Genomic DNA, 13496 nt, shown 5'->3' on the forward strand with positions numbered 1-13496 from the left:
TAATATTTTTCTATTTATTCATTTTTTCTGTCATTATTTATTGATTGCCTTGCTAAGTTTCCTATTTAAACATTTCACTCTGAACCAACTTGTAAAACGTCTAGAAAACAGTGTGTTAGTAGCATAGTTACAGAGAGAGTAAATCCAATATTCTTACCAAGCCAATACTCTCCAGTCATATTGCCAAATCCATTTTTGTAGCTCAACCAGTCTTTGTAAAAGTCAACGCTGCCATCAGAGCGTTTCTGGAAAACAGTCCATCCATGACCATCCAGAAAATCACACCAAACAGGAAATGGTTTCAAGTTGCTGGATGGTGGATTTATTAGGTAGACTCCAGAGGTGGCAGCTCCACGTTCATAATGCTCCTGACAATCTATTAAAGTATTAAGTTATTGTGGTTTGTCTAGCAAAGACATAAATAGTAATTAATCACAGAGTAACACAGTCTAATTGTAGTTAGAAAAAGAGACACAGCTGAGTGCATGAAAAGAGTAAGTTACCTTTGTCTACAGGCACTGTTGTTGTTGTTGCTTTTTTGGTAGCACCTAAAGTCGAGCTGGCTTCTGTAAACAAAAACAGTTTGAAGTTACTTTAAATATACAAGTTTTTAGGCACAGCTTGGAAAATATTATTTTATAGACAACTGAGTACAACAAAAATGGGTAACTAATCTCAGTGTAGGAAGTTTAACAGAATAATTTGGACGTTTAAAATTCTTCTTTCTGTACTCAGCTATAGAATTACATTTTGTACGTAGAAGTGTCGTGGTGTCTTTTGTGTTAACATTTTCTGTTGGTCTGTAAATGACATGTAAATACTTGTGTAAGCAGTTTCTAGTATGATAGTTTATACCAGTTAGGTATTTTGCAAAAACACATCAGTAGGCTTCAAAATATTCAAGAAAAAAAAGGTACAAGAAAAAAATACTTTTATAGCAACCAGTAGAGTGCTACACAAAACCAAGTCATCTTGGTATAGGTTATGTATTACCTGGTGTGGTGGACGAGCTGATCATTACTGAAGGACTCTTGTGAGCATCGGAACGACATGACATCAGAGTTTTCAGCAAATTATTGTAAGCGACTTTTGCTGCTTCCAAATGTAACGATGTAAAGGTGTCGTGGTAGAGTTCACGTTTGAACCTAATAAGGTCAGGGCACTCAGTATTCAATATTTGGTGTATAGCGTAGATTTGATGTTGGTAAAAGAATAATTCTTGTTTGATCGTGTCGGGTTCAATAACATTAGATTGTGCAGCTGATATTAGCAGAGTGAGCAGTACGAGTTGTAGAATAGCAGCCATTGTAGCGTTGCACGATTACTAATGATTCTACGAGTCAACTTTTTTTATTTATATACCAAGAAGCTTAGTAGGAAACTAAGCTGTTACATGGCTCCGCCCATTAAGGTCTGTATGAAAAGCACCCACCCACATGATCTTTCAGAAGGCGAAAATGGACTTTTTACTGCTAGTTTATATTGACAGTTCAACATATCATCTGTATCTATATTATATCTGCTCCAACTCCCCATTATTCCTTCTAATGTCATACATTTTCTATATAATTATAATATAGAAAATGTGTTCATATAAACACTTTTTTAAGTTGATGGCTATATAGAGAGTCATAAGAAAAATTAAGTCTACCAGAAACTATTGTCTTTGTAACAGATGTTGTTGGTTCTAGAGTGCTCTATGAAGTACTGGGTGATTAGCCATTGTTGAGGAAACATTGTAGCACATGCGTGGTTACAATCAGAAGTGTATTATGTAGTTATACGTAAAACAGATAAACAGCTCTTGCTTGGTGGGTGGTAGTCAAAGTCCTTAACAACAATAATGCCAGGTAGACTGTCTGTCACCTACTTATCAGTGTTATGGCAACTGAGTAAATATTTGATAACTAATCTCTTTCTTCAAACTGACTTCACTGTATGATAATAGTAGTATTGTCAATAGCAAAGTCTAGCCGTAGATAAGATGAGGTTTAACGTGTGTTAATATGGAACGTTGTGTAGCAGAAGATGGTTACATCTATGGGTTTAGATAGCATCTATACATAAATAACTCTCAAAGTATGTGTGTATGTGGATGTGTGGATCTGTGTCTCATTCTGGCTAGAGATCTTAAAACCTTGATGTTAAAATTCCGCTTGCTGATACATTTGAGCTCGTGACGAATACCGCAAACACATTGACAAGTTTCTTATCCAGACACTGTAATACTGAGCCAGAACAGCGTAGTGATCAAAGATGCTTTCATATACCGTATACACCATGCATATGCTAATTATTTTAGCCTTGAATCCACGAGTTACGATGCCTCTGCTCAAAAGTATTTTGGACTCTAAGTATATGTATATAAGGTGAGGTCTACCGTGCGCTAATATAGAACACTGTATAGCAGAGGATGCTGACAGCTATGGGTTCGGTTATAACAATATATATATATGGTTCATATATGGTCATATGTACATATATATTTATACATATATTTATATATATATATGTATAAATATATATATATATACATATATATATATATATATATATATATATATATATATGTATATATATATATATATATATAAGTACAAAGATGGAAAAAGATTTTAGCAACAGTTTATGACTAAAAGTTTCATACTGCATGCAGTAATCATCAGATGCTAATGTGAAGACTTCACATTAGCATCTGATGATTACTGCATGCAGTATGAAACTTTTAGTCATAAACTGTTGCTAAAATCTTTTTCCATCTTTGTACTTATACAGGCTAGGTGGACAACTTTGAGCACTATATCAGTGAAGTCTCAACCATTATCTGTATATATGTATATATATATATATATATATTTATAAATATGTAAAGAGTCGCTAATCATGGCAGCCCAGGAGCAAGTGCTCCCAACAAGGCAACTCCAAACAGAAATCTATCACACTAGAGACGATCCTGGATGCAGACTGTGCAAAGGTGCACCTGAGACCATCCAACACATCATCAGTGGATGCAAGCAGCTAGCAGGAAACGCATACACTGAGCGGCATAATCATGTCGCAGGTGTTGTGTATAGAAGTCTATGTGATGAGTATGGCCTTAATAAACCACAACACTGGTGGGAAGCTCCTGGTAAGGTGAATGAAAATGACCGCGCTAAGATCCTCTGGGACTTCTACATCCGAACTGACAAGCATGTCCTAGCAAACCAACCAGATATAGTGGTGGTAGACAAGGAGAACAAGAGGGCTTTTATAATAAATTTAGCAGTACCCAATGACTACAATATAGCCAGCAAAGAAAAAGAAAAGGTAGAGAAATATCTCCCTCTTGGAGAAGAAATTGAAAAATGCTGGAATGTAAGAACAACTGTAATCCCAGTAGTCATTGGGGCACTGGGCGCAACAACACCGGCGCATAAATTGTGGCTTGCCCAAATACCAACAGCAATCAACTCGGGTGAGTTGCAGAAAAGTGCGCTATTGGGAACAGCTAAGATCTTGAGGCAAGTGCTCAAACTTCCAGGTCTCTGGTAGGAGACCCAAATTAGAGCAGAATTTACCACCCATTTGGTGTATTCGGGGTGAGGAAACAATTTTTTGTATATATATACATATAAATGTATCTATCTTCAACCTTCTATATATATATAGTTCTCACAGTCTCCCCATGTGTCGTCGTATTCTATGTTGTCGTCATCGTTTTTTATATCTGTCGGTTTTCCGTCTATAGATCTTAAAATCTCGATTTTCTACCATTTGATGAATTTGAACTCACGACGATATTTTAATAGACAAGCTTTTGATCCGGATGTTCTACCACTGAGCTAGAACACCATAGCGGAAGATGCATTGTCATGTAAAGTATATACAGCACGCGCGTGGTAATTATTTTAGCCTTAGGTTTTTCACCAAATGTTTTGAGATTTGTTTACCTCGGAACATGATTTTGGTTCTCGACTACACTGAAGCATGCGCATTGCGATTAGCAAAGCTCCAGAAACTCTTGGAAATGAATAAGCGTTTCATGCTTCGTAAATTCCTTACAGAAAGGGAAAACCACACGGGACGACGGCCTCCTATACCAAAGAAATTTGCTAAGGAGTTAATCCTTCCAGTCGAGTTACCTTAAATTGTTTTGGATGATGAGTCTCCTGCAAAGATGTAAAGTAAACTGGCCATTGCTATTTATATTTTCTTTTTTCTTCGATTTTTGATTTAACTATCTGTTGCATTTCTTTGCTATTTCCTTACCTATTATTTCAGTTTTAGTATTGTATTTTAATCTTTAATGCTTTAGATGTTGTAAAATCCAAACGTACAAAATATTTACTTTTGCTTTCTTTTTCCAGCATCATAAATATAAAATACTTTATTAAAATTAAACACGTTCTATATACATCAGTTTCAATTAATAGTATGCAGTATACAGTACAGATTATGATGTAAAATGTTGAAAACATACTTTACCGAAGTATATCTCCGAATTTACCCAAGTTTTTCTCATCTTGAAACAGATTAAAATCTACATAATTTTATTTTAATGGGAAAAATTGTTTCGGATCTCGAAAAGCTCGGCTAGCAACGCTACAACAGCCTAACACGTAACCTAACCTAACAGGTAACACATAAAAACCTTTTGGAACGGATTATGGTCGAGAACCAAGGTTCTCTTACTAAAAGTACTCTACGTTACTAAAAGCTATACATCGCTGAAAGTTATGAACTTTTAAATTTACAGCGGTTTGAAAACATTTACAGTGGTTTTATTTATTTTTAATTTAGTTGTCCTTCGCAAAACATTTTCCTCATGATATGAAGTTTGAAAGTTACAGTGGTTAGGTTAAAAAAGTAAAGTAAACGGGTCATTGCTGGTTATATTTTATTTTTCTCATGATTTTTGCTGCAAATATCTGTTGCATTTTTTGCTGTTTCATTATCCATTTTTGCAATTTTTTGTATTGTATTTTAACTTTTAACGCTTTAGATGTTTTAAAAGCCAAACGTACAAAATGTTTACTTTTGCTTTATTTTTCTATCATCATAAATATAAAACATTTTATTAAAATTAAACATGATCTATATATACCCGTTTCTATTTATAGTATGCAGTATACAGTACAGCTTATGGTGTAAAATGTTGATAAAAAATACTTTATGACAAACTCGGTTAGCAATGCTAGAACAGTTCTGCTAGAATAGGTTGAACTGTATGTTGCTGTATACGTTGCTGAAAGTTATAAACTTTTAAATTTACAGTGGTTTGATAACCTTTTTCTCATGATATGAAGTTTAAAAGTTACAGTTGTTTGAAAAAGTTTGAAAACATTTACAGTTGTTTTCATTTTGTTAAAACTTTTTTCATTTTGGTAATTATCGTTTATTTTAATAGCGACATAGTATAGTAACAAGCGCTATTTCCTTTCTTCAACAACCAAATGTTTCGTTTGTTAAATGCATGTTTCAAAAATATTTCTATCAGTGCTTGCTTTGTGTATTAGCTTACACATCTTTTCTTCTAAACCTAACCAATTAATAATTCGTAATTGTTTTCAAATTTTACAACAATCATTGGTAAGATTAATGTAATATTATCTGTAAGATTTATTGTTAGTATCAGTTATTCCTCACTCTCGTATATTTACATGCATTTACATACTTTGAGAAATATATGTATAGGTAGATTTACATTCTCTTATTACATTCATAAACTTTGTATAACTTTTGAAGGTTATAATATAAGTTTTTTAATTTTGATACGTTATCGTTTTTATTGCAACTTGCGTTTTTTGATTTTAATTCGAGTTTAATATCTGTTTGAAGTTTAACCATTATTCAGTGTCTTATCACTGTTACCTATTATTACTTAGTTTCCAACCTTTAATATTAATATAGATTTTTCATTCAACTTTTTTTGGCAGACATTGTTCTAATACAATTCAACCACAAAATACTACCATATTATGTTACATTTTTCTTATTAATCTGTTAAAAATATATATACTCAAAAGTTACACATTGTCTGATACTTTCAAAGAAAAGAGCCTGTTCTGCACAAAATCATTCCCTCATGGTATAATGTTTGAAAGCTACAGTTGTTTAACAAAGTTTGAAAACTTTTACAGCTGTTTTTATTTTTCCTCCTAATTATTTTAACTACAGAAAACACTTATCTCATGATATGTAGTTTGAAAGTTAGAAGGGTAAATGTTGTTATATGTTAAGGACAAATCAATTTTCTGTCCAAAGACTTTTTATTATCCAGGCAACGCCGGGTGGTACAGCTAGTACAATATATAAATATATATATGTATATATTTATAGATACATATATGTATATATTTATAGATACATATATGTATATTTACATATACATTGTATATATAGATACTAGTATATATATATATATATACCAGTATACATATACAGTGTATATACTTGTATATATATGTATATATATATACATATATATATATATATATATAATTTGTTTCCTCACCCCGGATACCCCGTATGGGTGGTAAGTTCTGCTCTAACTCGGGTCTCCTACCAGAGACCTGAAAGTTTGAGCCCTCGCCTCAAGATCTTAGCTGTTCCCAATAGCGCACTTTTCTGCAACTCACCTGAGTTGATTGTTGTTGGTATTTGGGCAAGCCACATTTTATGCGCCGGTGTTATTGCGCCCAGTGCCCCAATGACTACTGGGATTACAGTTGTTCTTACATTCCAGCATTTTTCAATTTCTTCTCCAAGAGGGAGATATTTCTCTACCTTTTCTTTTTCTTTTCTGGCTATATTGTAGTCATTGGGTACTGCTACATGTATATCTATTATAGTAGCCCTCTTGTTCTCCTTGTCTACCACCACTATATCTGGTTGGTTTGCTAGGACATGTTTGTCAGTTTGGATGTAGAAGTCCAAGAGGATCTTAGCGCGGTCATTTTCATTGACCTTACCAGGAGCTTCCCACCAGTGTTGTGGTTTATTAAGGCCATACTCATCACATAGACTTCTATACACAACACCTGCGACATAATTATGTCGCTCAGTGTATGCGTTCCCTGCTAGCTGCTTGCATCCACTGATGATGTGTTGGATGGTGTCAGGTGCATCTTTGCACAGTCTGCATCAAGGATCGTCTCTAGTGTGATAGATTTTCGTTTGGAGTTGCCTTGTTGGGAGCAACAAGGCAACTCCAAACAGAAAAAAAAATATATGTATATATATATACTAGCTGTGCAACCTGGCTTTGCCCGTGTAATAAAAGAGTATTTAAAGAGAAACTTGATTTGTATTTAACATATAACAATATTTGCCATTCTAACTTTAAAACTACATATTATGAGACAAGTTTTTTGTCTTATAAACAATGAGAAGTTGTGAGAGTTTTGCTATTAACCAGTTTAATAATGTGAGCGAACAGCTTCTCGTGACGTTATGCTATGACCCGCGGTCATATGCAAAGCAGTTAGGTTTTGCTCTGATATAATGACTTATATTGGCAGGCTAGCAAATAGACTTCCGTAGTCTAGTGGGCAAAGCGTCAGAATGGTGAACCGCTTGGTCTGAGTTTGAATCCTTTTCGGTATGGAATATTTATTCCGAGATTTAAAGATCTATAGCCAGATTTCCGGCGGCGACAAACTTTCAGAAATATATAGATAATTATGTATATATATTTATAGATACATACATATATATGTATATATAGTACATAAAATGCATATATAGTACATAAGCTGCATTTATGTATATATATATATATATATATATGCTCAAACTCCCAGGTCTCTGGTAGGAGACCTTAGTTATATAGGAACTTACCACTCCCATGAGTTTATCGGCATGAGGAAACAATTTTCTATATATATATATATCATATATATTCATGTATATATATAGTATATATGCATATAAATACAAGAATTATATATACATATAAATAAATATATTGTATTTATATCTATGCTAGGCACCTTCGCTTCTCAACAAAGAATCCAAGCGAGGACTAAACAAGGGAAGAACAAGGCTAAAATGCAATATGCTTCCCCAACCTACTTTAAGGGGAGCATTTATTTCATTCTGCTATAAAATTGCTCAGAACAATGTGAAAGTTTGAAGATATTCTATATATAATTAATTGAATTATCATCAATAATGTCACAACAGCTAATCTAAAAAGATCGAAATATAACACAATAAAACATATTTTACGAATACTGCGATTGAACTCTATCAGATCGGATCAGCAGTGAATTGAAGCAGTAATTGTTTGTACTAAGTTCACTCACTCTCTACAGGAAAATTAATCTTTATGTATTTCAAGTCTTCTTATTTCTATTACTAGAGTAAATATATATGCGCAACCTTGCTATGGTGACCAGGGAGTCAGTCTGCGGCTCTGTTCACGGTGCTCCACTGTAGCAGTTGATCAAAATAATTTCATATTGGTTTTGTCTCTAGAGATGATTTTCTTCCAGACACTAACATTGACCTGCTGGCTAAAGTACAGCCCTAGACCACCCACACTGACAGTCCTAATTCCACTAGACACAAAGTCTTTTATAAGCTGACCTTAGACTGGTGCTTAGTTACTAGTGAGCCTTGGAAGGGCTATGTCATACTTAGTTACTTTTTACAAAATAACCAAGTATACCTGAACACCTGTTCAATTATACTGAACTGCAGAGCTACTATATAGTTTCTACTAAACTTTGTCACTGAATTTCTTTAGTTAAGGAAACTGATAGGTAGGTTTTATTTTATTCTTTTTACTACCTTTTACCTCTTCTATCATTTTCTTCCCTTGAGATAACAGTAATAACATTCAACTTTCGGTAGTGACGCTGGCAATATTTTCATGTTTATGCATGTACCTTTCTTTTGTAGGTTTTCTGTTGTTTTCTATGCTTCTAAATTACACATATGCAACTTTTTTAACATTTTTACGTGTATTTTTAGTCTTGACCGTGTCACAGTTACAATAAAAACTGATAGATCTATTAGTGACAGTCTTTCAAGACCCAGTTTGTAATATTAGTTTTATTATCTGGTTTTATTGAATTTTCATTACTGCTAAAATGTACAAATTAAGGTCCTAACAGATAAGGCTGCAATGGAAAAATTGCTTCTAGGCAACTAGTGCTATGTACTAAATGCTATTCAAATGGTTATCTTTGGGATTGTTTAGTCTGACAGAGGTTATGCTTTTCTTTGAGGCAGTATCCAGAGTTTATGATTAAAGTAGTTCTTTCTGCCCCTTAATATCAGCCCATTATAAATAATGTATGCAGTCAGTAAGCTAACACATGGACAAGCGAGTGTGGAAAATCACGTCTGCTAGTTTCTTATCTGCCTTATATAAACAGTCTCAATATAAATAGCTATTTATCAGTTACAGCTGACACCCCCTGACACATACAGGAGTCTTATCACTTTCATACCCTAGAACTGTGCTGCCATTAGATATTGGTAGTGATCAACAACTCTTACTGGAATCTCTTTTGCTATCAACATCTAAAGACTGGTTCACACAATATCACCAAATGTCAGTGGTAATCACACACTACTTTGGTGATTGTCTATAATAATGATGTTCATACTATCATAAACCCATATGATTTTACATCAGCAAATATGATGTGGTATAGCGTTCTCGTTATATGTTGCGGTCACAAAAGCAATGGAATACTGGTCCCCCAGCAACGGTCATGAATGAGAATATAGATCAAGCAATCAGCAATAGCCAATCATCATTATCATTAAACATTAGTGTTCTCATTAAACAAATGATGAAATATTAGTCACAGCTACGATCACGAAAGAAAACATAAACCAAGCAATCCGCAATAGGTAATTATCATCACCGAAGTGGTTCATGTTCTTTAAGGTCCGACCACCCGGGCCTACTGATGGATGGATCTGATCGAATTCACGAAATGAACGAAAAACAGAATTATTTGGCCGAAATTAACCGAAGGATCAGAGCTGTGCATGCGCACCGAAACCGTCTACTAAACAATCTACTAAATAATCTACTAAACAAATTATTAGAGAGCGCGATTCTAGCAGCTTTCACAACTTATATAGTCTTTCCTGACGTATCCACGTTGCCTAAATGAGGTCATTGATTTATGGTACACCTAGTCTGCAAACAATTACCGAGAGAACAACTCTGATATGTTAATATAGTGTGAACCTGTATTTAGCTATCACAGCAATGTAATATGCAACTAGCTGCTAGTTTTAGTTTACACTGCTTGTAATCATATAATAGACGGATCAAGTCACGTGACCGTGACAATAGGCTTTTAACATCTAAGACGCGCCACATCTAATACATCGCGCCACATCTAATACATCGTGAGATCTGAATCTATCGACACGCTTCCATGAGTATCAGCCTGAGCGTCATATGTAACATATGTCACTCGTTTTGCAGAAGTTATCTTACTTTTTTTTTGCTAGATGCCCCAGACTATATTTCCCCCACCAACCCCCAAGATAGCCATGCCCAGGCTAGTGTGAACCTATCTTCAGCTATCACAGCGACGCAATATGCATCTAGCTGCTAGTTTTACAGTTTACACTGCTAATATTCACAATGTAGACTGCTTTCCAGAACTGTTTGGGGGTCAGTTTATTACATACATAAAGACTGATGCATAAAATATAAAAATATTAACACCTCAGGCTATCCTTTGCCATTCAATGGCCGTGTTTGTTTAGAATGCAGTCTACTTTTAGCTTTAATAGACTTTACTAGAGTAGATATATTCTTGTTTGATTCTGAGTTTTTACTGTTTATCATTAGGCTGGTCTCAGGATCTATTTTTCGCTTTTTTGGTTTGTCAATCGACCGTTCGCTGTCACGTATACGACGTTGCTTTTCATCAATTATCGCTTGCATAGCCTTAGTTTTCCTGTAGTCTTGTGAAGAGGGGTCGATATTGTAAAGATGAGATGAGTACATAGCCCTGAATCTCTCATCCTTAACATCAATCTGAAATAGAGAGTTAACGATGGTATTTACTAATAAACAAAATTGTGGCTAATTGTGTACTAATAAACAACATAATGACGCACTCAGTCATAAAATTGGTTGTGAAATATAGAAATATAAAATATGTCAGTTGTCATGATTGCCTGAATAAAAAAACAAAGGGTATAAGAACAATCTATCCATTATTTTCAGGAACTTTCAAATCTCAATACAACTAGACGTAATATTACTATCTACGAATAGACAACGATGTATGCTCTGGTGCTTCTGATAAGGTTGGGCATCTTTGTTAGTAACACCTGCCATTACTTGTCATAGTTTTAACTGGTGACTTCTATAATGAGTGATAGTAACTGCAGGTGTAATCTTTTAGTAAACGATACAATAGACTGACAAACCAGATTATTCCTAACATTGTTTTAAAGGAGTTGAAAATAGACCAACTGTAAACAATAGATGAGTTTCTAGCCTGTGACTTAAAGATGTGATTGCGTCAAATAGGTAGATTTGATGAAATTAAGACCAATAAAAAGCTAAAACATCAGCTACAATTTGATTTCTCTTTTGTCTTCATAGGCTAACCCTGTCCAGAGATATAAGCGTTTGAATGAGGCCATCTGTTAAAAATTCATTTGTGACGAGTGTTACATGTAAAAAGAGTCCACGAGTGATAAACATAACATCTCTTCTTTAGCCAATCATCAGCACAAAATGTTTATATAGGTCGTAATAAATGTTATCACTCGTAAAACGTGTTGTCTGCGATCTCGAAGTTATGCATTTTACTCTATTATTAGATCGGATCAACATTGATATTTACTAAAATAATCAACATCGTTATTTTAATTAATTACTCGATCGACACAGTTTATCGACAAAAAACAGAATTGTAAAAATGCAGCCAGTTCCTGCGAAGATGACTCTTGAGTTTTCTGAGCATCAGGTGGTTAAAGTTTGGGACAGACAGCTTATAGTTAGAGCTGACAGGTGTCAGCAGCGCGATGCCGCAGAGGAAGATAGGAGAATGGAGGTAAATTTATCCTTTACTTTGAGTCTCCTATAGATATACTGTTGTGTTTACATTCAGATTATATTTCCCCATTCGAGACTAATGTAATTTCCCAATCGTGCGAGATACGGATGCACAGTGAGTTATTGACGGTTTCTTTTTAATCCATAGCATCTATCGATACAATGGCCTAGATTGATGAATATACTAAAGGTAATAACTTTAGTACTCATGAATACATTTACTAATTAATAAAATTATAACTTTTTGCTATCACCAATCATCGTTTTATAATTTAATTATTGTTTCACCTAGCTATAATATTTGCTTCAAATTTTCTTTGGCAGTTTTAGCTAGGTAATTAGTTTTATGATTAGACTTTAGATGTTCACTTCTCGCTTGTAGAAAGTGAGGATAATCGATTGATCAAAGCACATCTTAACTTCCAGAACCAAAGCTTCGAATCGTTAGCTTGGCGTACTTATGCTTTTGTTAAACACTTATTCATTTTTAAAATTACACTCGCAATTTATCTAACTTTCCATTTGATAGCTTTCAGTTGATACGCGTTAGAACGACATTTCTATGAATGACATATATTTATTGTATTTGTTTTATTGATTACAGGATGTTTATGGAGTCCCATCAGCGAACAGCTTTGTCAGTGTGGAAACTGTCATAAATGGGAAATAGAGACTTGAATGTGTGCTGCATAAACCATGATATGTTTTGTTTTAGTTTGCTGCAGTAGTTTAATTTGTCCTATTGTATAAGCTGAAACTATGTGAGTGGCCACGACTTGAATGAATATTTTTAATGAAAGCTTTATGCCGAGATAAAAACTTTTTGGATTGTAAAAATTATATAATAAAATAATATTTTTGAAGATAATGCAAAACATGATTTGCAGAACATTGAATACATCATTGCCCCGTTGACACATGTGCTGAAACCTTGTCTGATAGATGGATTTATGAAGTGTAATCAGAGATGCATTGACAGGTACTTTTGCCTTTTCAAAGACGCAGCTTGCTTATTTTACTTAGTAACTAGTTTCCGGTGTGGGTAGCAACGGAACTGCGCCAATACAAAGACCTTATTCTACTTCGTTTGCTTGACATAATTACCGTAGACCGGTAGAATTGGTAGTCGGTACTAAGATGTTTACACAGCATGTAGAGGAGGCTAATATGACAAGTTTTTAATTTCCCTTATTTGAGGCATTTGAGACGTTCATAATAATGTATCTGTAGCGGGATTAGAAATTTTATTCTAGCCAACATGAGCAAATACAAAATAAAATATATGCCAGTACAGTCATGTAGGACTAGACTTTTATCGCAATAGCCGATGGGAATACGAGATATAGAGACAGGTTCTATCACATGTTACATCATTTTGGGCAAGTCTGGGCATGTCTTTTTTGGCCCAAGCGCTTTGACCGCGATCAATTTTTTCCGATTTTAATCTTCAAATATCTTGACAATG

General features: G+C 34.3%; 1 protein-coding gene across 1 annotated transcript in view; it reads right to left on the reverse strand.

The window, feature by feature from the left end:
• Window positions 1–10611: 10611 nt before the first annotated feature.
• Window positions 10612–13496, reverse strand: part of LOC137396376 (ESF1 homolog) — a 49322-nt gene continuing 46437 nt past the window's right edge. Inside the window, exon 15 of the mRNA XM_068082633.1 lies at window positions 10612–10999. Coding sequence (XP_067938734.1) covers window positions 10691–10999 — 309 coding nt within the window. The 3' untranslated portion in view covers window positions 10612–10690. The remainder of the gene's footprint in view (window positions 11000–13496) is intronic.

Source organism: Watersipora subatra, chromosome 5 (genome assembly GCF_963576615.1).
Source record: "Watersipora subatra chromosome 5, tzWatSuba1.1, whole genome shotgun sequence".
Classification (NCBI taxonomy): Eukaryota; Metazoa; Bryozoa; class Gymnolaemata; order Cheilostomatida; family Watersiporidae; genus Watersipora; species Watersipora subatra.